The sequence below is a fragment of the Tachysurus fulvidraco genome, chromosome 11, assembly GCF_022655615.1.
Source record: "Tachysurus fulvidraco isolate hzauxx_2018 chromosome 11, HZAU_PFXX_2.0, whole genome shotgun sequence".
Lineage (NCBI taxonomy): Eukaryota > Metazoa > Chordata > Actinopteri > Siluriformes > Bagridae > Tachysurus > Tachysurus fulvidraco.
The window spans coordinates 8,524,141-8,546,274 of record NC_062528.1 but is presented as its reverse complement, the minus strand read 5'-3'; the positions used below and the strand labels follow the sequence as shown (position 1 = coordinate 8,546,274).

General features: G+C 39.3%; 1 protein-coding gene across 1 annotated transcript in view; it reads right to left on the bottom strand.

Moving 5' to 3' along the window:
* The window catches only part of grik4 (glutamate receptor, ionotropic, kainate 4), a 369,932-nt gene that overhangs the window by 174,349 nt on the left and 173,449 nt on the right, over positions 1-22,134 (bottom strand). The window contains exon 3 of the mRNA XM_027174034.2: positions 12,298-12,432. Within this exon, the coding sequence (XP_027029835.1) occupies positions 12,298-12,379 (82 nt within the window). The 5' untranslated portion in view covers positions 12,380-12,432. The remainder of the gene's footprint in view (positions 1-12,297; positions 12,433-22,134) is intronic.

The window sequence follows — 22,134 nt, the reverse complement described above, 5'->3', positions numbered from 1 at the left end:
TGCATTTATGAAATCAATGAACTGCTACAGAGTAAACGAAATTTTATTTCTGCAAGCAAACAAAATTTTTTTGAACAGTTTGAACTAACCTTAACAAAAAAGATGCTGGGTTGAAGGTTACTTTCAAATAAAATGTCCAATGTCTAAATGAGTCCTCTTCGTATTCATGACATCAAAATTTTAATTTCCCGGCTGCAGCAAACCAAAAATGCGTCTTCTTCTGTGTGTCGGATTTCGCAAGTCTGCAGTTACGACGCATATTTTGAGCGACAAACTAATTAAACACGGTTTATTTTAATGTTACAAGAGCATCATGATCTTAGAATTTAGTATTACATTTTTTTTTTAAACTAACTGACTAAAATAAAATAAATTGAAATTAAATAATTATTCCCCAAATCTACAGGGAGCCGCAGCAGAGGGATGAAAGAGCCACTTGTGGTTCTGGAGCCGCGGGTTGCCGACCCCTGGTCTAGTTTGATCGACTCTAGTGGAAAAGGTAAAGTAGGTTTAGTTTAGTTAATTAAACATGTGGACAGGGTTAAAAATAAAGCTCCACTTCAGAGCCTTGGATGTGCAAGGAGCGTTGAACCTTGAAGATTTGGTTCTTGTCATTAAGTATTACATATTAATGAGTATTTTTATATTGAGTTATACCACCAGTCCTGCAGACTACATCCAAACTTGTGCATGTCCAGTCAGGTAGATGGATGTCAGCTCCGCATGACACACAATTTCCAGCATGTTATCTCGACAGGGCCACATGACAAGGGAGATAAAGCTAGCGAAAATGTCAGTGGTGAAAAGGCTAACATGGATCTTCCAGAGGCCAGCAGCAAAACACCGTTAACTGTCCGACAGTTCGGGTCAGATATATTTAGCAGGATCCGGTGCGGAACTGTCATTTCTGTTAGCTCAATTTCATTTTCTACACTCCCCAATTACTTTCCTGTGGGAAATTTTTTGAGTCAGCCAAACTACATCATTTCTTGGAATTCTTGCTCAACACTGTTCACTAATAAAGCTCTGCAGGGACTAAGCTGTCCATTGGTAGTAGTACGTAAATTAAACCTCTGTGACATTATCTCACCTAACACATGCAATAAAACAGCTACTTAAAGATTCGCATATTAAATCTTACTGAAAATGGAACCTGGCACATTATATTTTGATAAGTTCTTATATATTATCCAATTAAAATGACCACAAAATAGGACGCATGCCAAAACGTGGGGTTATCAGGAGGGTATGCATGTTGTCTGCAGTGTTTAAAATGTACTCTAATTCATAGCACACTATCGCACACTAACATACCACATACCACTGCTGTTCACAGAATAATCCACCACTCAAATAATACATCATTCATGAACTCGAAGGTGTAAGTAAGTGGTAGGAATATCTAATGAAATTAACTGAATTTCATGCAAAACTTAAAAGAAATGATATAAATGGTAATCATGCAACAAACCACAATCTCAAGATGAATTATCAATGTGCATAGCAAAGTGGGTATGCTGTAATGCTGAAAGTTAAACCTTTACAACAGTCTGTTTTGGGTTGTATTCATCCATCTGCCAGTTGCCCCATCCCTGATGCTAAAAAATACCCCACAACATGATGCAGGCACCACCAAACTTCACAATAGGGATGGTAACAGTTAGTTGTTGAGCAGAACCTAGTTTTTGTCATATATAGTCCTTGGATTAAGCCGGCACTTTTTCAGAGCAGAGAATCCTATTCCTCATTTTTTCAGAGTCCTTATTTATTTATTTTATCAACACTATTGCCCGGGGGGGCACAGTGGCTTAATGGTTAGCACGTTTGCCTCACACCTCCAGGGTCGGGGGTTCGATTCCCGCCTCGTGTGTGCGAAGTTTGCATGTTCTCCCCGTGCCTCGGGGGTTTTCTCCGGGTACTCTGGTTTCCTCCCTCGATCCAAAGACATGCATGGTAGGTTGATTGGCATCTCCGGAATATTGTCCGTAGTGTGTGATTGCGTGAGTGAATGAGAGTGTGTGTGTGTGTGTGCCCTGCGATGGGTTGGCATGCCGTCCAGGGTGTATCCTGCCTTGATGCCCAATGACGCCTGAGATAGGCACAGGCTCCCCGTGACCCGAGAAGTTCGGATAAGCGGTAGAAAATGAGTGAGTGAGTGAGTGAGTGAGTGAGTGAGAGAATATTCCCCAGTGGATTATTGATCACATCTCAGACCATCTCTTCTAGCCCAGACACTAAGCTTGGTCAGGTGACATAAGAGTCCTGGTAGCACTAAATGTCTTCCTTTTAATAAACATGTGCTCCTAGGAACTTTCAAAGCTTTAGAAATAACTATTATAAACTTACTCTATCTTAGTTTGCCATAAATTGATTGTGTTGGCCTATAGAGCTTTCCTTAGACTCATGGTTTGGGCTTTGGTTTGATTACATGTACTGTGATTTGTGGGCTTACACACAGATGTGTGCTTTTCTAAACAATCTCTAATCAACTAAATCTGCCACCGGTGGACTCTGGTCAAGTTTTCTAGCCATCTCAACATAATCAAAGCTAACAGGCTGCACCTGAGCTCAGTTTGGCTTGCCTGAGCATAAGGTCTATTTTACTAACTGTTTTGCTTTGTTATTCTGTTGTTATTGGGAAAAAAAAAGTGAAATAAATATGATGTATTTGAAATCAAATCTATAACGCTTAAATGTGTAAAAACTGAAGGGGTCTGAATATTTTACGAAGCAACAGTAGGTACCGGGCCACCCAAGGAACATTAAATTAATTCCATTTTATTTACTGTGGTGTATTTCTCTCGAGTTTGTGCGACTTTCCATGGATGAGAGGTTAACCGGGAGCTGAGAGACGTCACCTAAAGCCGCACCAATACCGTGCTTGCACAAAATATCATGCTATCAGGCCGGGTTTAGGTGACGACTGGAGCTGAGCGGCTGCAAGCGGCAGTGGTGTTGTAGATTTGGTATAAAGAAGGTGTGTATCGCTCTTCTCTCTGTTCACCGGTACTTTCTCATGTTTAACAGTGCTTGGTGTATGTGTATATTGTGTTTGCTCAAATTTAACCCACAAATTAGCAAAAAAAAAGATCTAAAATGATCAAACATTGACCGGTCCGCTGCGAAAAAAAGGTTGGGGACCACTGGTGTAGAAGATTCAGATTGGGCAGCTATGTGGCATACAGTAGTAGATCTGTAGGATCTTTCTTGAACAGATCTAACCTGCAAGTTCCACACAGTTCTAACTAGATTAATTAAATTAACTGTCCAAAAAAAAACCCCCAAAAAAACGGAAGCATAAAATTCCTTCTATTCAGATATTTCAATAAAAAAGGAGCTGGCATAAAAGGAGACCTAATAGCTTAGTTCTGATTATATTAAAAACAGAATCTATTTAACATAAATCTGCCAAAGTGGTTTTACTCTAGATTATATTCATGATTGGTCTCATTTTCATGCCATCCCAAAGGTTTTGCCACCCAGTGATTTTCTTCGTCTGGCTCTCCGAGAGGCCTTTGACCAATCAAGCGCTAATGTCTGTCTACTTTCCTTTTTTGCGCATTCACTTCTCCCATCATTTCACCCTTTTCCCTTGTTCTCTCTTTCTCTTTCAGACAATTACACCAGGCCAGTCTAAGGGCACCAGCCAGACTGAATGACAAGTAATGACACCCTCTGAGAGGCTGTCTTTTCCCAGGGTGCACCATTGTCCAAACTAGGATGTCTGCATCATTACACTGATGTCTCAGCCCCTCTCTGTCTATCGTTTATTGCCCTCCATTTCCTAACTGTGCTGTACTGGACAACCATCCCACTGCATCCGTATATATGGTGGATTGTGATAAGATTAATAGAGGGGAAAGAAATCAACTGAACACACTTAGGGCTCGTTGACAATGTCGGAATCAGTTCTACCAAGTGCCCTGTGATGTGATGATCACAGGCTAAGCAACAGCTGTGTCAATTTCCAGTCCACAAAACCTCTGTAGCTAGCAAACAAACTACGTGAATGCTGGGTAGGCTTTACAGATTACGTTTTAAAACATAAACTCAGAGACAAACTGAACAACCCCAAAAATAATACTGCAAATAATATTTATCTGATTAAATCAATACCATTTGTAGCATAAAAAGCATGCGGCATGAAGACCACTAATCTCAAGTTTGGCCAATGCACAGGGCAGAAACGACTCCCCAGAGCAAGGAACCCTGACGTGATGTAGCCCAAAACTAGATATGAGAACCACATTAACTATGTGCTAAATCTTCATTTAATTTTTTTTTGACAGCACCTTCATGATCATGCTGTGGGCAAGGCTTTCACCTTGAAAGTCATTATTTCTTACCCTCACTTACCCCTCTTTAATCTTACTATATCATTTGTAACTGCAGAAGCACATAACAGGGATGTCAGCTGCAGGACACTGTCTGATTTCAGACCCTGCAAAGTAGTAAATTAGATAGAACCAAATGTTCAAAAGCAGAACCAAAGAAGTAATAATAATAATAATAATAATAATAATAATAATTTTATGTTTTTATTCCACTTGACTCAATGTAGGGTTTGTATAACAGTTGTAAAATCATTTCCCTGAATGTTGTAATGTGTATAATTGTGAATGTGACTAATAACATTTGAATTCGATTTTGAATTTGAGATAATCATGAAGAGCCGGAGTAAAACAAAACATCCTCATCAAATTTTGTTTTACCAGGCTTATTTTTAACCATGAACTAACTATCAACGATCTAAGTTTCTATCCCATTCCATGCTACTTTCTTGTTTGAACCCTTTGGAGTAAGACATTTTAATCGGATCACTCTCTCCAATGGCAAGACAGTCCTATATGATTTTTACTACATATCATACCGTGTATGGTTACGTACAGTATGTGACAAATAAAATGTAAATTTGAATGTAAATTTGACTGTACAGGCTCTGTAGTATAAAGTGCTAAACAAATGAATAAGCCTTGGTCAGTAGGGTAATCAATCAACCAATCAATCAATTAATCGATCAATCGATAAAGCTCCAATGTATTGCTCAACCACTGCGGCAAACGTAGGGCCACTATATGGCCACAAAGGTGTGGACACCTGATCATATCTCCTTTATGTTCCTATTTCTGATGTAGTCCCCACTTTGAAGATGAGCATGTTGAAGATGAAAATAAATGTACAACATACTCTCAGATGTTTCAGTCAGTTTTCTGTTTCCCTGAATCATATGTTTGTAAATGTTTGCCTAGTTGTATGCCTAGTGTTTTACTTTATCTAATGGTTACTTATTTTATTAAGAAATACCTCATCTATCCCTGCATTTGGGTCTGGATTATGTTCCCGTAAAGGTCCCTGTACTGACAACGGAAGCCAGACGTAGGTCTACTGGTAACCTCATAGTGCAGTGATGTGTAAGCGTAGCTTGAATATACAGATCTGGTGAGTTCATGTGCACAAAGTTTTAGTAAACTGGAATGTGATTGCTCCTGCTGCACAAGTTTGTTGATAGTACAGTAAAAGTTCACTTTATATCCCAGTGTGCCCAACTATCAGGTCTTCCTGATAGTTATGCTGTCATAGCTAGTCCTCTCAGAGTCCCCACTTTCACTCTGACAATTCACACCCTTTTAAACCACTGTAGGATAAAAGCATACCTAATAATCTCTTCTCTTTCTCTGTCAAGCTGTACATGCACACCAGCTGCCTGATGTGATGCTGCTGCCAGATCCTCAAACACTTCCTGCGCTATGGCTCCTCTCACCCTGAGGACCTGACTGATTCATCCCGATGCTCCACTTTTGCTCGAAACTGTCTGCACATACAGTACAGTATGACTCACTTTCACCTGATGTGGATGGTCTCGTATGGATACCTAAAGATCTGCATTACCCCCCTCCGTGGCTCCCCCGTGCATTATCAGCTCACTTAGATACTGTAGATTTGTACCTGAGAGTTTCTGCGTTAACAGTAGACATTCATGCACTTCATACTAATGAAAAACATCCTTTAATCTCATAATATCCGAATGATTCCTCTCATGGTCTAGTCCTGTTTCTTCAGGAAACTGGGTCTTTCACCGCTGCCTATGGTTTGCTTTTTAGAGATATGTTTCTATTGTCTGACACTCTGGCTGTTGTGTCTATGGTGATTCTTGGATGTTCTGAATAAATAAAATAAAAGTGCATTGAATGGAATTATTCAATATGTAATCTGGTTTATACAGTGATGCCTACTTTCTTTTTGACATCTTTCCAATAAACATCATGGCTATGAGTGTATTTTTGAGTCAACAATTTAAATCTAACACAATTTTTTTTCCTGCAATGATAATGGATAAATAACTCAATTAAAAAAAGGATTTACACTGAAAGGGTCTTATCACTACTGTCTTATATATAATAAAACATGCCTGCCTTACAAGAAGGCACATAACCCCAGGAAGCTCCATACTGAAGAGTGAAGTGATAGACTCTTGCTTGTTAATGAAATTACAGATAAGCGAGACTCTGGTACAACAGAATCTGAATTGATTAACCTTTTCTGGATCAACAGCACTGCTGAATTTCACTGTGCTTAAAATACTGTTGAGCTGCTAAACAAAAATACTTTATACCCCATATTTCAAGTTGATGACTAATATACAAACGTTATCATGGAATATAATAGTCAGATTAAAGGTGGGGTGCACAATGTTTGAAAGCCAATGTTGACATTTGAAATCACCAAAACAAACACGCCTCTAACCCAAATGGGTGTCACTCCTGTTTTGATAGCTCCGCCCCACACATACATACGTAACCCAGGACACTAATATGGCGAAACCTGCTGGGGCAGCTGGCCGAGGGGATATTTTTATCAATAAATGAACTGAAATGAGTAATACTATGGTACTACAAATGTGTTTTTGTAGTACTGTGTGTTGTGCTGTGAAAGGTTTAGCTCAGTTTCACGTGGAAGATGTTCAGTTCTCTCCAGCGCTGGAAAGCTGATCCTATATTAAAACAGGTCCTACTTCTTGCCTTATCGTAAGCCTTTTTCCGCTTTTTGTTTTTATCCGCCAAGTCAATGTTTCAGTCGCTTTCTGCTAATGTCAGACTGAACACTCTCTCTGCCGCATATTGACAAGACACGCCCCTTTCTGCTTATTGGCTACATGTTTGCTTTGCTTGTCAGCCCGACTCGATATTCTGAAGCATTTCTCAAACAACGTGTACCCCACCTTTAATGTACGAACCATAACTGAGACACTCCTCTGTTTTAGGCGAACTCCACTCTCGTAGTGTGTCATTCTGTATCCTCACTACACACACATGACATAAGTCTGAATACGGTCCTAATCTGCTTCATCGTACAAGGGATGTGATGTGATCTTACTCTAGTTTAATACTGGGTTCTAAATGATGCAATGATGGGTAATTTCCCGCCTGGAAGACTGTTGTGGTGTGGTTTTTCTAGGAAGTACCTCTTCCTACCTGCCAGGCATAAAAGGACTCTTGTACCACAGACAGACAGACAGACAGATAGACAGACAGACAGACAGACAGGCAGACAGACAGACAGACAGACCGAGAGCTAAACAGACAGACAGACAGGCAGACAGACAGACAGACAGACAGACAGACCGAGAGCTAAACATGCAGGCAGACAGACAGACAGACAGACAGACAGACCGAGAGCTAAACAGGCAGGCAGACGGACAGACAGACAGACAGACAGACCGAGAGCTAAACAGGCAGACAGACAGGCAGACAGACAGACAGACAGACAGACAGACAGACCGAGAGCTAAACAGGCAGACAGACAGGCAGACAGACAGGCAGACAGACAGACAGACAGACAGACAGACAGACCGAGAGCTAAACAGGCAGACAGACAGACAGACAGACAGACAGACAGACAGACAGACAGACAGACAGACAGACTGAGAGCTAAACAGGCAGACAGACAGGCAGACAGACAGACAGATAGACAGACAGACAGACAGACCGAGAGCTAAACAGGCAGGCAGACAGGCAGACAAACAGACAGACAGACAGACTGAGAGCTAAACAGGCAGACAGACAGGCAGACAGACAGGCAGACAGATAGATAGAGTTGAACAAGACATTGTCACATATATCACATAAGATGCATAACATCAGCAGGAATAACAGTTTATATACCTAATCCTTCTATTTGATGATTTGCTAACAAAGAAAGTCCTAAAATTGAATCAATTTCTTTAAACAAATGTATAGGATATTTAGTTAGTAGACAATGGAGAAGACATAAAACTCAAGAAAATACAAAGCACTCTTTTTTCAAGGGTTCAGCCATTACTGGCAAGATGTAATGTACAGTAAATACAGTATATGTTTGTGTGTGGGGGTTTTCAACCCTCTCTAAAAGCCGGTGACAAGCCACAGTCAAGCTCATTACAGACCTGCTTTATTAACTGACAGTTAATTTCAGTTCGGTTCTTGGAATTGGACTTGAGACGGTCTCGACATAATCGAACTGCAATTATGCCGGAAACAGAATCCAATCACATTACAGTCGGTCCAGGAAGACAACAAGACTTTAGATCATCAGATGTTCAGAGTTTTAAAGAAAAGCTCTAAAGCAGCTTGCTATCAGAATCACAGAAATCCTCAAGCGTAGAAACAATCTATAGTTCACAAGAGCTTTGAGCATTAGAGACAAGAAATATTCTTCAGACTGCAGTTTCCAGACATTCTCGACATAATGAGGAGGAGAGGTTTGGGCAAAAAACAGTCACACAATATTCCTTTATTTTAAACTGATATACATTTACTGTAAATTGAAAAATACTTTGAGATATTTAGATATCTACTGTATTTATATTACATATATATACTGTATACGAAATCCATTCTTACTGGCAAATATCTGCAATGTACTGTGAAGAAGCTTATTAAAACTTAAATTAAAATCTAGAGCTTATCTATTCTCACAAACCAAACATCTGGGGAGTCTGATAGGTTTCAGGCAACATGCACGATTTCATTCCAAAAAAGTTCTTTTCCCTTTGGAAGCCTTCAGCACAGAAGTGTGTATTAATGTCTGTGCAGACAGACAGGGAAGTGTAGAAAGATATCACTGAGGCCGAGTGTAATCAAAAACAAACAGTGTACAATTAGGCATGTTCATCTGTGGTCTTCGCGATTCTTCGAAAATTGTGCTTTGTGACTTGTGAAAACCCGAGAACAGAGAATACTTCCTCCGACTACAATGTATGCTGAGGGTTTAGTGGTGTGTATGCATCCAGCATACAAGCAAGTGTGTATGTACTGAATGTTAATTAAAGATACCCTGAAAATATAATCAATAATGCAATCCAGTTGCTACCTATTTAAATCCACTGTGTTTGTTAGAAAATAATTGAGTAATACTTTATCTATAGTAACTGTTTTCTCTTAGGGTCATGGTGGACCCTGGAGCCTGCCAATAGATAACAATAAATAATAATAGTTAGTAACAGGTAACAAAAGTGTGTGATATGTAACCCAGGTTCACCACAAGTTTTCACTGTCTACAGTAAATGGTAGCTTATCTGACACGTGGGCATCAGATCTTATGGAGATTTCTAGGCCACTTCTTTAGGTATGTATATAGAAAATGAAGAAAGATGGCATGGTGACATACCAGGTACGGTAGCATTGCCACTTCACATCACTAGGGGTTTAACCCAGAGCTCAGATTGTCTATACAGTGTTGCACACGTGCGTGTGTATGCATGTTCCCCTGGACTGGCTGTATTTCCACTTTGGAAAATAGTTTGGAGGACAGTTTCTGAATCCACTGCAATGCTAATCAGGATAAAGCACTTACTGAAGATGAAAGATTGAATGAATATGAAGACGAAGCACTGAAAAAAGGCTAGGATAAGAACACTATTAATACATATATATATATACAAATATCCACTGACGCTAACTGCAAAACTCGCAGCCTTTTCAGCTCGACAAAATAGCCCCTATTAAAGGTAAGATGAAGATGCCTATAAAGCTATTTACACAGAGGCACCATGTTCTCTACCTTTAACAACAGATACACTGTTATTACAGTGATTAGTAGAGTTCCGTCAGTATATGTTTACACACACACACACACACACACACACACACACACACACACACACACACACACACACACACACACACACACACATGTATACGCTCATATCAGCAATTAAAAACTATTTATTATAGTAAGCTAATAAATACAGGAAATACAGGAAATGTTATAGGAGGAGATTAAGTGCAGTCTTGTTGGCAAAAGGGGGTTGTACAAAGTATTAACATCAGGGGTGCCAATAATTGTGGGACACATGATATTTCAAGTTAGTTTTTTTTCTAAATGTGTGATTTTTTTTTTTTACCACCAAAGTAATGTACTTAAATGAAAGGTTAGAAGTCCACGACCACATCTTAAACAGTAATAATAATAATAATAATAATAATAATAATAATAATAATAATAATAATAATAATAAACAATAATTGTGGAGGGCACTGTATAATACTACTCAATGTTTTTTAGTTCAATCGATCTGATTTTTTTGAGCTAGTACGCTGTCGATTTTTTCAATTAACATCTGTAAAATGAATAGGAGTGCAATAGACGATATACCCAGTTCAGAGGCCATTAACCCAGAGTTTTATAGCCAGGTAATAAAACCTTCCACAAGTCTGTACAAGCACATTATGTTTAAATAAATAAAAAAGGAATCTGCTGGCAAAAAGCTGTATGTGTGTGTCATAACAAACTTGAGCCAAATCCTTATTTATTCTGATTTATCACTGAAGCCTAGTGGTATTACATTATTTCCCTAAGCACAAAACAGTAGAGTAAGGCTGTGCCGGCAGGGTGATACTATTTTGGCCTAATGTATTTTGAAGGCCAGACGATAGCATTCTGGTGGTCGCAGCCGTGTCCTGCTATTAAATACCAAGTCCTGCTAACATTTGTGTCACCAGCCTTTAATCTAATGCTCCCCTGAAGCCCAAACCCAAAGCCTGGTCGAGCCAATTATCATGACTCTACAGCTGACCCTAAAAGAAAGTATGCAGGAGCTCTTAATATTATTGACTGCTGATGAAGTCACTTATGACTTCCTTTACCTCATTGTGTGAGAAAACAGACCTGCAGGATTAATACAGTGGCATTTTACTCTCCATGTGGAGACTTTGTCTCTATGTTATGGGTTTGACTGTACATGAGCTAAACCTGAAATGAGTTCTGGCCCAATTAATTAGCGCACAAAAGCTGAGTCTTAAACACTTAAATGAAGGTCATTTTTGTAGGTGACTTTAAAGACACACAAGATAAAGAGAAGGTCTTTGCTAATTGCACTTGTTGGAATCTTTTTTTTTTTTTTTTTTGGCACCACCAGACATGGTTCCCTAATCACTGATCTGAGAATGCCAGAGCTTGTTTGCTGCAAATGACAATGTGGCCTTGTGTTCTCTGAGCAGAGATTGCTTTGGTAATATGCCACCATATAAAGAGATCAATATGCTTGCTGCTGTTCCAAGCACAATAATTTCAATACCCAGTATGCCTTAATTTATAAGATGTGATTTAGCTGCACACGCACACACATATACACACACACACACACAAAAGCACAACATTCCCCCCACTGTTAAATCATCGATAAGTATTCATAGCTCATTGCAATGGCAGAAACATAAAAGTGGAAGCTTCTGTTCAGCCAACAGTTGGTCTGTCTGTCTGTCTCTTTCTCCACAATAAAAAAGTTCCAACTGCTTTTAAAATTAGTTTGCTTCCCTCCTCTATCAAGACAGACACATAAAACATGCGCAAACCCTTTCTGTACGGCATAGAAGCAAAATAATCTGGAGCTAAATTTCAGCTACACTGAACCTATTCCTAGTGTCCTCTGTAAACATTAATGTAACAATGTAAGAAAACATTTTTCAGAACACTTGTAAAATTGTTTTAAACAAACTGTATGGTATTATAATATCTCAGCAAATACGGTCGTTAAACTCAAGAAACTTTTCCTTTCATCGAAGCATTATTACTTACTCGTTCTGAGCACCATTAACCGAGTCGTTTTAATTAGGCCTAATTAAAGGCACTCATTTCATTTGTTCTTAGTTACTGACAATACAATCTTAACCCTCACTCCTGACACAGTACAGAGTGGTAGTGAGGCTGGTGCAGTGCCCTATGAATTCCATTAACAGTAATTAGAAGATTATAGGGCAACGTTACAGTACACAGCTCTTAATCATTTGAACCTTTTGGGAAGGCTGAAGGTGAACTTACCTAATCTGAAGGAGAGTGGCCCACTGGTGGCACTTCTCACCCACATTGCTAAGAAGAGCAAAGGCGCCCAGGGTGCGAGCATCTTCTATGCCTCCTCATGGGTCCTGGCCCGGGGATGCCCCTTCTCACAGCCACCTGATACAGAAAACACCAACACAGACCATAGTATTGCATGAATACAGCAGGAAATCAGATGAATCAAATTTTCAGACATAAATTCACTATGGCCAGCGTTCATTTCTGTATATATGTTTAGTTACCTATTTAACCTTAAATGATAATCTTTAACCCAGTGAACACAGTGTCCAACGTGGGACGAAACGGAGAAGTGATTTCATTTCATTTAAATGAGATAAACGTACCATTGAGGTAATTTATTTCATTTAGAGTGAGAGCAGCTCATCACTTCAGGGACTGTTGTACATTGATTCATTGTTATCTGCTTGCGCTTATAGAAAGTGGGAAACACAATAAATGCCAAGTGTCAAGCTGCTAGATGGCCGCGCTGCACATTCAGTACAGGGAGTGCTTCCTGAGACATGTTACTACATTATCATCACAGCAGGAAGATGACAGTTAGAAAGCAGACAGAGCCTCAAATCAATCCACTCGAATATAATTGTAGCAAACAACCACGATGTGTGCTCTGGAATACTAAATTAGATGACTTGGATATGACGAGACCTGTACAGTGGACAGTATATATATCTCTGTAAAAGGAATAAAGCAAAACAAAATATTGCTTACTTATGTGATAATGTCCCTTATTACCACTAGTTTAATTCATAATTGCATAATTCATATTCACGGTGGCTTAGTGGTTAGCACATTTGCCTCACACCTCCAGGGTTAGGGGTTCGATTCCCGCCTCTGCCTTGTGTGTGTGAAGATTGCATGTTCTCCCCATGACTCGGGGGTTTGCTCCGGGGGTTTCCTACCCCGGGTCCACAGACATGCATGGTAGGTTGATTAGCATCTCTGGAAAATTGTCCGTAGTGTGTGATTGCGTGAGTGAATGAGAGTGTGTGTGTGTGTGTGCCCTGCGATGGGTTGGCACTCCGTCCAGGGTGTATCCTGCCTTGATGCCCGATGACGCCTGAGATAGGCACAGGCTCCCTGTGACCCAAGAAGTTCGGATAAGCGGTAGAAAATGAATGAATGAATTAATAATTCATATTTTGAGTTTTGAAATAGATTGTAGCACTAAACATGGTTGTAACTGAATATCCATCCATCCATCTATTTTTGGTACTGCTTATCGTACACAGGTCTGCTGGAAGCCTGGAGTCTATCCCAGGGGCTCTATCCCAGGAATATACTGTCACTGTTTGTAGTTTTGGATGCATGCTAGACCTCTAATTGTTAAGTAAGAAAGTTCAAAAGTGGAAATAATTTATTTTTTAAACCCTGCTCACCCGTCACAATCACAAAGCGCTGCCCCAGAATCTGTGGTGGTCCGAAGATAACTATAACTAGAGAGAGCAGGAGCAAGGACTCATATTAGTAGTAGCATTATTTTTCAACATCACTGTGGTATGAGTTTATAACACACAGCCTGCTTGTGGAGTCTACAATTTCTCTTTCTCAGTCAAAACATTTGTTGTTCTGTCATGCCACCAAATCCTGTGAATAAGCAAACAAACGGTCATATACTTCAAAACAAATCTAAAAACCACAGACAAGGCCTTAAACTCTGCCACTGATTTGTCTATATCAGGTGAATAGAGGTTGCCAAGGCTACAATTATCATACAATTATGATTATTATTTATTTTTTCAAACGTTTCAAATATAGCTTGGTGACAAAAAATATCAAAAAAAAAAACAAAAAAAAAAAAGAAACAGATCTGCAAGGCAGTAAGTAGAATAAAATCAAATACTCTCCAGTCTAATTGCTGAGTGCCTTTGTGTAAAATGGTGTGGACAGAGGGAGAGCAGAGACACGCTTGTGACATGGTCCAGACCAAGACCTATATGGATGGTAGTCTCACTCACTCATTTTCTACCGCTTATCCGAACTTCTCGGGTCACGGGGAGCCTGTGCCTATCTCAGGCGTCATCGGGCATCAAGGCAGGATACACCCTGGACGGAGTGCCAACCCATCACAGGGTACACACACACACTCTCATTCACTCACACACTCACACACTGCGGACAATTTTCCAGAGATGCTGATCAACCTACCATGCATGTCTTTGGACCAAGGGAGGAAACCGGAGTACCCGGAGGAAACCCCCGAGGCATGGGGAGAACAAGCAAACTCCACACACACAAGGCAGAGGCGGTAATCGAACCCCGGGCTTGGAGGTGTGAGGCGAATGTGCTACCCACTAAGCCACTGTGATGGATGGTAGTGTGTGACAGATTTAATAAGAGAGAGAGAGAGAGAGAGAGAGAGAGAGAGAGAGAGAGAGAGAGAGAGAGAGAGAGCGAGCGAGCGAGCGAGCGAGCAAGCGAACAGGTATATGGGCTAACAAAATAAAACAAGTCTATGCACTGTTAAAAAAGAATGTAAAATAACAAACATTCGAGTTATCCCAATGACTTACAATTTTTGTTTCCATTCACCAACATGATCCGTTTCGAGACCTCTTACTGTGGTTGTTGTTAGAAAATGTCTGCACATGTACTAAGACTTGCAAATGGCTGTAAGGTATCTTTACTATTATTACCTCAAAGGACAACAACTGGTTTTAATGTTTTGCCAAATTTGAACAACAACAACAACAACAACAACAAAAAAAAAATCACCAAAACTCAACTTCACTTAATGTTATTTTTATTATGTACTGGAAGGTCCAAAACATTCATTACATATTCAGGACTTGGGATCCTGCTTTCTGCACAGATATTACAGATACTAAAGGTTTTGGGACGTCTTCCTTTAACATGCACATGATCTTCAATGACATCTTGTCCTTAATCCGTGTTTAATATTAAACAACTTCAAATCTTCCCACAAGGCTTTCCACAATTTTTAAGAGTGTGTTTATGGGAATTTTTGACCGTTCCCTTAGAACTGCATTTGTGAGGTCAGGCACTGATGGTGTATGAGAAGGCCTGGCTCGCAGTCTCCTCTCTAATTTAGGTTGAGGTCAGGACTCTGTGCAGTCCAGTCAAGTTCCTTCACCCCAAACTTCTTATCCATGTCTTTATGGACACTTGCTTTGTGCATTGGCGTGCAGTCATGTTGGAACAGGAAAGGGCCATCCCCAAACTACATTGTGCCAAGTGCAAAGTTTGGTGGAGGAGGGTTTATGGTGTGAGGCTGTTTTTCAAATACCCCTTTTAATTCCAGTAAAAGGAATTCTTAATGCTTCTGCATACCAAGACATTTTGGACAATTTCATGCTCCTAAATTTTTGGGAACAGTTTGAGGATGAGCACTGCATCCGGTGCTTTGCATTGCACTTTGTGACTCAAGGCTTGGATATAGCTGCTCGTCCATGGAAACCCATAAAGCACTGTTCTTGAGCTAATTTGAAGGCCACGCAAAGTTTGGAGATCTGTAGCTATTGACTCTGCAGGATCTCTGCTGGTTGACACATTTCTACCGGTTTATCATACCTACAGTACAGGTAGCATACTGTACCTATCATACTTTTTTTCTCAATAACATTTGAGTGCCTTGGATTATTGACTTCTAACATGGCTAAGATGTTAGCTGAAAACAATGGGACAGACTTTGTTACTTACAGTTTTTTGTAGTGTCGAATGAAATTCGACTTGGTGCTGGTTATATCGGATAACTTCGTCTTGCAGGCCTTGCATACTGCTGTTCTTCTCTTCTCATCTTGCACAAAATCCCGGTACCCGAACGTAATTATTTTTGGTGTAGCGCCTTCCATGTTTCGTCACGACTGTTAAGGTTTATTAGTTAGTGCATGCCCTCCCTCTGCTTGCCTGCTGCGTCACGTGGTTAGATTACGTTTTTGCGTACGTTCAAAAACTGATTTAAAATAAAAAAAAAGTTATTTGTCTGAGTCAAGTCTCAAGTCATGAATGCCAAGTCAAAGTCAAGTCGAGTCTTTTTTAACATTTATTAAGCAAGTCTCAATTCTCAAATTTGCGACTTAAGTCTGACTCGAGTCAAGTCGAGTCCCCCATCTCCGAATCATTTAACTCAAGTCCGAGTCAAGTCTCAAGTCATGAATGTCAAGTCAAAGTTAAGTCGAGTCTTTATTAATAATTATCAAGCAAGTCTCAAGTCTCAAATTAACGACTTAAGTCTGACTCGAGTCAAGTCATATGACTCGAGTCCCCGATCTCTACCATAAATCAATATCAGATATTTGTAAACACTTGACCATCACAACCATTTGTTGTTTTTTCCCCAAACTGGCACAAAGTTGGAAGTACACACATGTATAGAATGTTTTTATACTGTATATTGTAACAGTCCACATTTCTCATTACTGAAACTAAGAGGCCCAAATGTTCCAGCATGACAATGCACCTGTACACTTCACTCCATGAAGACATGCTTTGTCAAGATTGATGTGGAAGAACTCGAGTGTCCTTCACAGAGAATTGACCTCAACCTCACTGAACACCTTTGGGATGAACCGGAACACTGACTGAACCCCAGACCTCCTCACCTAACATCAGTACCTGACCTCACTAAGGCTCTTGTGGCTGAATGAACACAAATCGTCAGAGTTAGACTCCAAAATCTAGTGGAAAGCCTTCCCAGGAGAGTGGAGGTTATGGGTATTATAACAGCAAAAAGAACTGAATTCTGTAGGTTGTTCAAAAAGCACATACGAGTGTGACGGCCAGGCGTCCACTAAAACCTTTCTGCCATACTTTGATCAAGTTGTGGGGTTCTTAGCTTGCCTTACTTAACATTAGTACAAAAAGCAAGCTGAAAATACCACTACAATAGCAGTATTTTTAATGTCATACCCCTTTTCATGCTTCTCCATCCATGTCACTACAGGAGCTTTTATTTTTGACTAACATTTACATTTACATTTACAGCATTTAGCATACACTCTTATCCAGAGTGATTTTTATTTCAGTTTATACACCTGAGCAATTGAGGGTTAAGGGCCTTGCTCAGGGGCCCAGCAGTGGCAGCTTGGTGGACCTAGGATTCGAACTAATGACCTTCCGATCAGTAGTCGAACACCTTAACCACTGAGCTACAGTACCACATCCCGCAATTTATACATCTGAGCAATTGAGGGTTGAGGGCCTTGCTCAGGGGCCCAGCTGGGGCAGCAGTGGTGGACCTGGGATTTGAACTCATGACCTTCCGGTCAGTAGTCCAACACTTTAACCACTAAGCTACCACATCCCTAACCGAGCAAAAGCAGAAATAAAATGAGTAGAATATGCAAGCAAAGAGATCTGTAGCTTGTAATATATGGAGATTATGTGTGTATATGTACAGTACAAACTATATAATATCACTGAATCATCTGCCTATATTTTTATGCTCACTATGTAAAGGAATTCAGTGATACTGAGAAAAAAGTAGTCACTCCATGAAAAAACTTAATCATTTCGTATCGTCTTTCACAAGTTAGGATAAATTCATTTCTACTACGACTGAATGGGGACATTGATAAGGCATTTGCTTCATATTTTCAGAATCTGCCAATGACAAAGCACCTAAATAGTGAATGGATCAAGTAAACTTTTTGAAATAAATGAAAAAGTGGGGGGGAAATAATAATAATAAAAAAACATGCCTTTAGGGAAATACAGATAAGTACAAGGAATAAAAAGACTGCATAGACTCCTGAATAAACATGAAAAACATCTATTGACCCCTTTTCAATAGCAGCCTGTGGCAGGAAGATAAAATCTTTATACATTAAAAGGAACCTGCTTTACTGCTTTGGGGAAAGACGTCATGTTTTTCAGAGGCAGCAAATTAGTGGTCCCAGCATCACCTCACCTCTTATCACCTAAAATGTCACAATGATTAAACACATGCTGGGATTGTAAAAAAATCTATATATTTATACTTAAAAACCAAGAGGTGGAAACATAAAACTAGAAATAGAGGGATCAATCGAAAGGAGTAAGCTATTTTTAATTTATTGCTGACTACTTAGAGGCTTTTCTAAACCTGCAGCAGCAGAAATTGAAAAATGTGAGAGAAAATGAATGTAGACTCATCAGAAAAGTCTTTACAGAGCTTTTCAGGTGACTAATAAAGATGAAGCGTTGAAAGAAAAAAAGTTTTTTGCTGAGACAAAATGGAGCAGTTCCTCATTCTGGCAGCAGTGGTGTTTCTAGAGACAAAAGTCTTGTCAAAATATCTCTAGAAAGACATCAACTGACATAGAAGAGGTTTGCGTAAAACGTACACTTACGATTTGATTTTTCTTTTGCCGCTAGCTAATTCCGTGCTAAGCCACTGCCACGTTTTGATCTTGCTAAAATAAAGCTTACTAACGTTGTCTTTTTCATGGTTATGTTCCATGGGTCATGGATGGACATGATCATGTTCCTCGGATACTTACCTGTACAAATTTGCCCTCCAGAGATAACACACATGTAAATAAATGGAATATTAGAGTAACAGTGAAATCTACGCTGGTAAATTGGATGTGTTTAGCATTGCTGGTACTATGATTAGCAAACAAGATGCATCTATTTATTTTTTTATTTTTATTTTATATTTTGTATTTTTTTTCCTATTCAGACCCATCAGGCATCTCTCGCATATCCCACGATAATCCTGTGAAGCACGTGAAGCCAATTGACTGCATCTTTTCGACTGCTGCTCATGCAACTTGGTAAAGAAACGCTATCTTCCCTTCTGCAAGCATGAGCTCACAGACACCCATGACTGGTTAGTGTCATGGTGATGAGGGAGAAAGTCAATGGCATTGAGATTATCAGATGCACAATTACACAGCTATTCTTTATTCTGGGTATATATCTCAGATGTTAACAGCGACAAGTTCCTTTTAGCCCCGATGGGAGCTTTTAGCATCCTGTTATCCGACCTGAACTTGCTATTAATCACCAAAAAATAGATGCATGCACACTAATGGCACCAGGAAGTCTTGGGGAAAGCAAAATGGTGTAAACCTCAGGATGGAGTCAGAAAAATAGCAGGGTTATAGAAAGTCCATGGAGTCAAACATAGAGTGTTATTATACACCATTTCTCAATATCATTATACTTGACAGATCAGCATTTCAGCAGAACATTGTAATGTTTTCCAAAAAAAATTCCCAGAGGACAAAATATTGAGTGCAATTTTTCAGTACTGCAAAGAACAAATGTTTTCAAATCACAACAATGCTAAAACCCTAAATGTGTATTTGTTATGCTTTGCTTTAGTAAACTCCTAGCTAAACTCCAAGTTAATCCAGGGATTACCAGGGAATTCTTCACCAGTTCATGACTAGGATTTATGATCCCCAAAGGAAAGCTTATTATCCCTCTGCTGTGGAATTCGGCATTAACGCAGTAAATCAGGAATCAATAGAAATGTTAACAGGAGGAATGAAAAAAAGAAACTTAATTAGGTTTTTACAGAATTTCATGGTGTCTAAGATACCTGCATTATAATAGAAGAGTAAAATGAAATGCAGTTGGTCACACGGGAGGAGTAAAAAACTTTTTTCCTTTGGCAAGAGACGTGCATAAACTTATAAAAATTGTGCTGCAGATCAACACCTAAAAATATCTGCCCAAATGCTTACCTGCCTATCAATTGCCTATCACGCAACTAAATTAACGCAGTTTACCACAGAAATCAGTCACTCGTGCTTTGTGTTAAACATGTCTAAAACAAAGTCTAAAGTGTGGATTCATTTCCAAAGCTACAACAATGAAGCAAATCTACCCCCTCTGAGAGGGTTTTCTCCATAGCTGGAGATACAATAAGCAAGGAAAGGTCTCGTCTTCTCCCAGAGAAAGCGGACATGTGTATTTTTCTTCAGAAAAATTGCTAACTGTTTTGCTAAATTGTAATTCTGGATGTTAAATTTGATGTCGGATTTATTTACATTTAAATTGATATGAATTGAAATGCTCTGTTTAAAATATTTAAAGAGTGATTAATAAACACGAATGGAATTGTTTAAGTATTGTGCATTATTTTTCACATTTCTTTTATCATGAAATCGGAATTAGAACCGGGAAAATTTCTTTTGATACCCAACCCTACTATTCACATAAGTCCATTTTAAATATGAAATTCTATGAAACTCTGACTGCTTTCTAATAATAGTCAGCCTTAATTTCTAAGCTAAATTGTGTCTCAATTATTTTAGGAGCTTAATGGTTAGCATGTTTGTCTCAAACCTCCGAGGTTACCGACCAGTTGGGGGTTTAAATTCCTGCCTCTAGCCTGCATGTGTGGAGTTTGGATGTTCTCCTCGTGCTTTGTGGGCTTCCTCCAGACACTCTGGTTATCTCCTCCAGTCCAAGGACAAGTGTGATAAGCTGACTGGCACATTGTGTGTGAGTATGTGTATGTGTGTGATTATGCCCTGTCGTTCTGTCCAGAGTGTTTTCTGCTTTGTGACCTGAGTCCTCTGGGATAGGCTCCAGGTTCCCTGCGACCCTGTGTAGAATAAGTGGTACAGAAAATGGATGTATGGATGGATGGACCGAATAACTGCTTCAGTCAGTCGCAAAACTTTCCCTGATTTAAACACTGACTCACTGCAAGTGGAGCAAATTTTGGATTTACCAACTCAAACATCAATTCACTGAACAAGAAAAGAGAAAATCACAGGCATGACTGTAAATATTCACTCACTCAAGTAGTGGAAAGCAAGCTGAATACACATTATTCACGTGTCATGTAAACATATAATGTAAAACAAGGATAAATTGAATTGAAAACAATGACTGAAGATGCTTATGGATGTTTATGGGTTTTTTTGTGGACATTAAACAGCACAAAAATTCACAAAAAACTTCACTTGGACATGAGGAGAGCATTTGAACCTCAGACAGTGTTCCAAGTTTTTTACCTTACTTTCTTTTTCTTTTGGTCATGACTGAGAAGATTTCACTGACTCAAGTGAATTGTCTGAGTCGGTAAAAAAGATTCCCAGTGCACTAAATGGTACACTAAAAACTAAAAAACTTTTTGTGTTTTTCCGATATATGATTGGATTTGTGTAGGTAAACAGATATATATCTCTATATCCACTGAATCAGTTAGGATTTTATTTGCTATTATTTTTTGGTAGAGGAAAAGTATATAGTTTTGTCAGTTTGAGTGTGAATATAGGTCTGTTCCCTAAAGCTTAATTTATTCTCATGGAGATGTAAAAGTTGACTTCTCTCAGGATAAGAAAAGACTTCCACTGTTACCTGTTTTAAAAAAAAAAAAAGTCTCCATATATCACCTCTCCCACACTGAAAGGTCAATGCTTTTAATACAATGCAGTCGGTTTGGTTATGCGTGATGTAGCCCAGGTTTAATCTATGCTTGGAAATATGGCTGAAGGCCAAACATCGTTCCACACTCCTGAAATAAACTTAGAGTGCTTTTAAAATATCTTGTGAAATATCTCTGTATTATTGGTAATTATCTGGTGGATCTCTAATTTTAAAAATATACATGTCCATTTCCATAAAATGCTGTATACAGCCTTGCATGATTATGTACATGTACGGTAGTAGAGGTACATACTGTCTGTATCGTCTTTTTAGTGATTCATCACTCTAATGATTCATATTGTATGACTTTAGAAGTGGGAAAGGCTTAAAAGGCCAATATGGTCCTTGGAAAAATGTACAGTAAAGTAAAGTCCCAAGCCCTGTAAACCCTTCTGGTCAAAAAGTTGTATTAGCTGATGTAAGACGTATTGATAGATTGATATACTGATAGAAAGGTCATGAGTTTAAGTC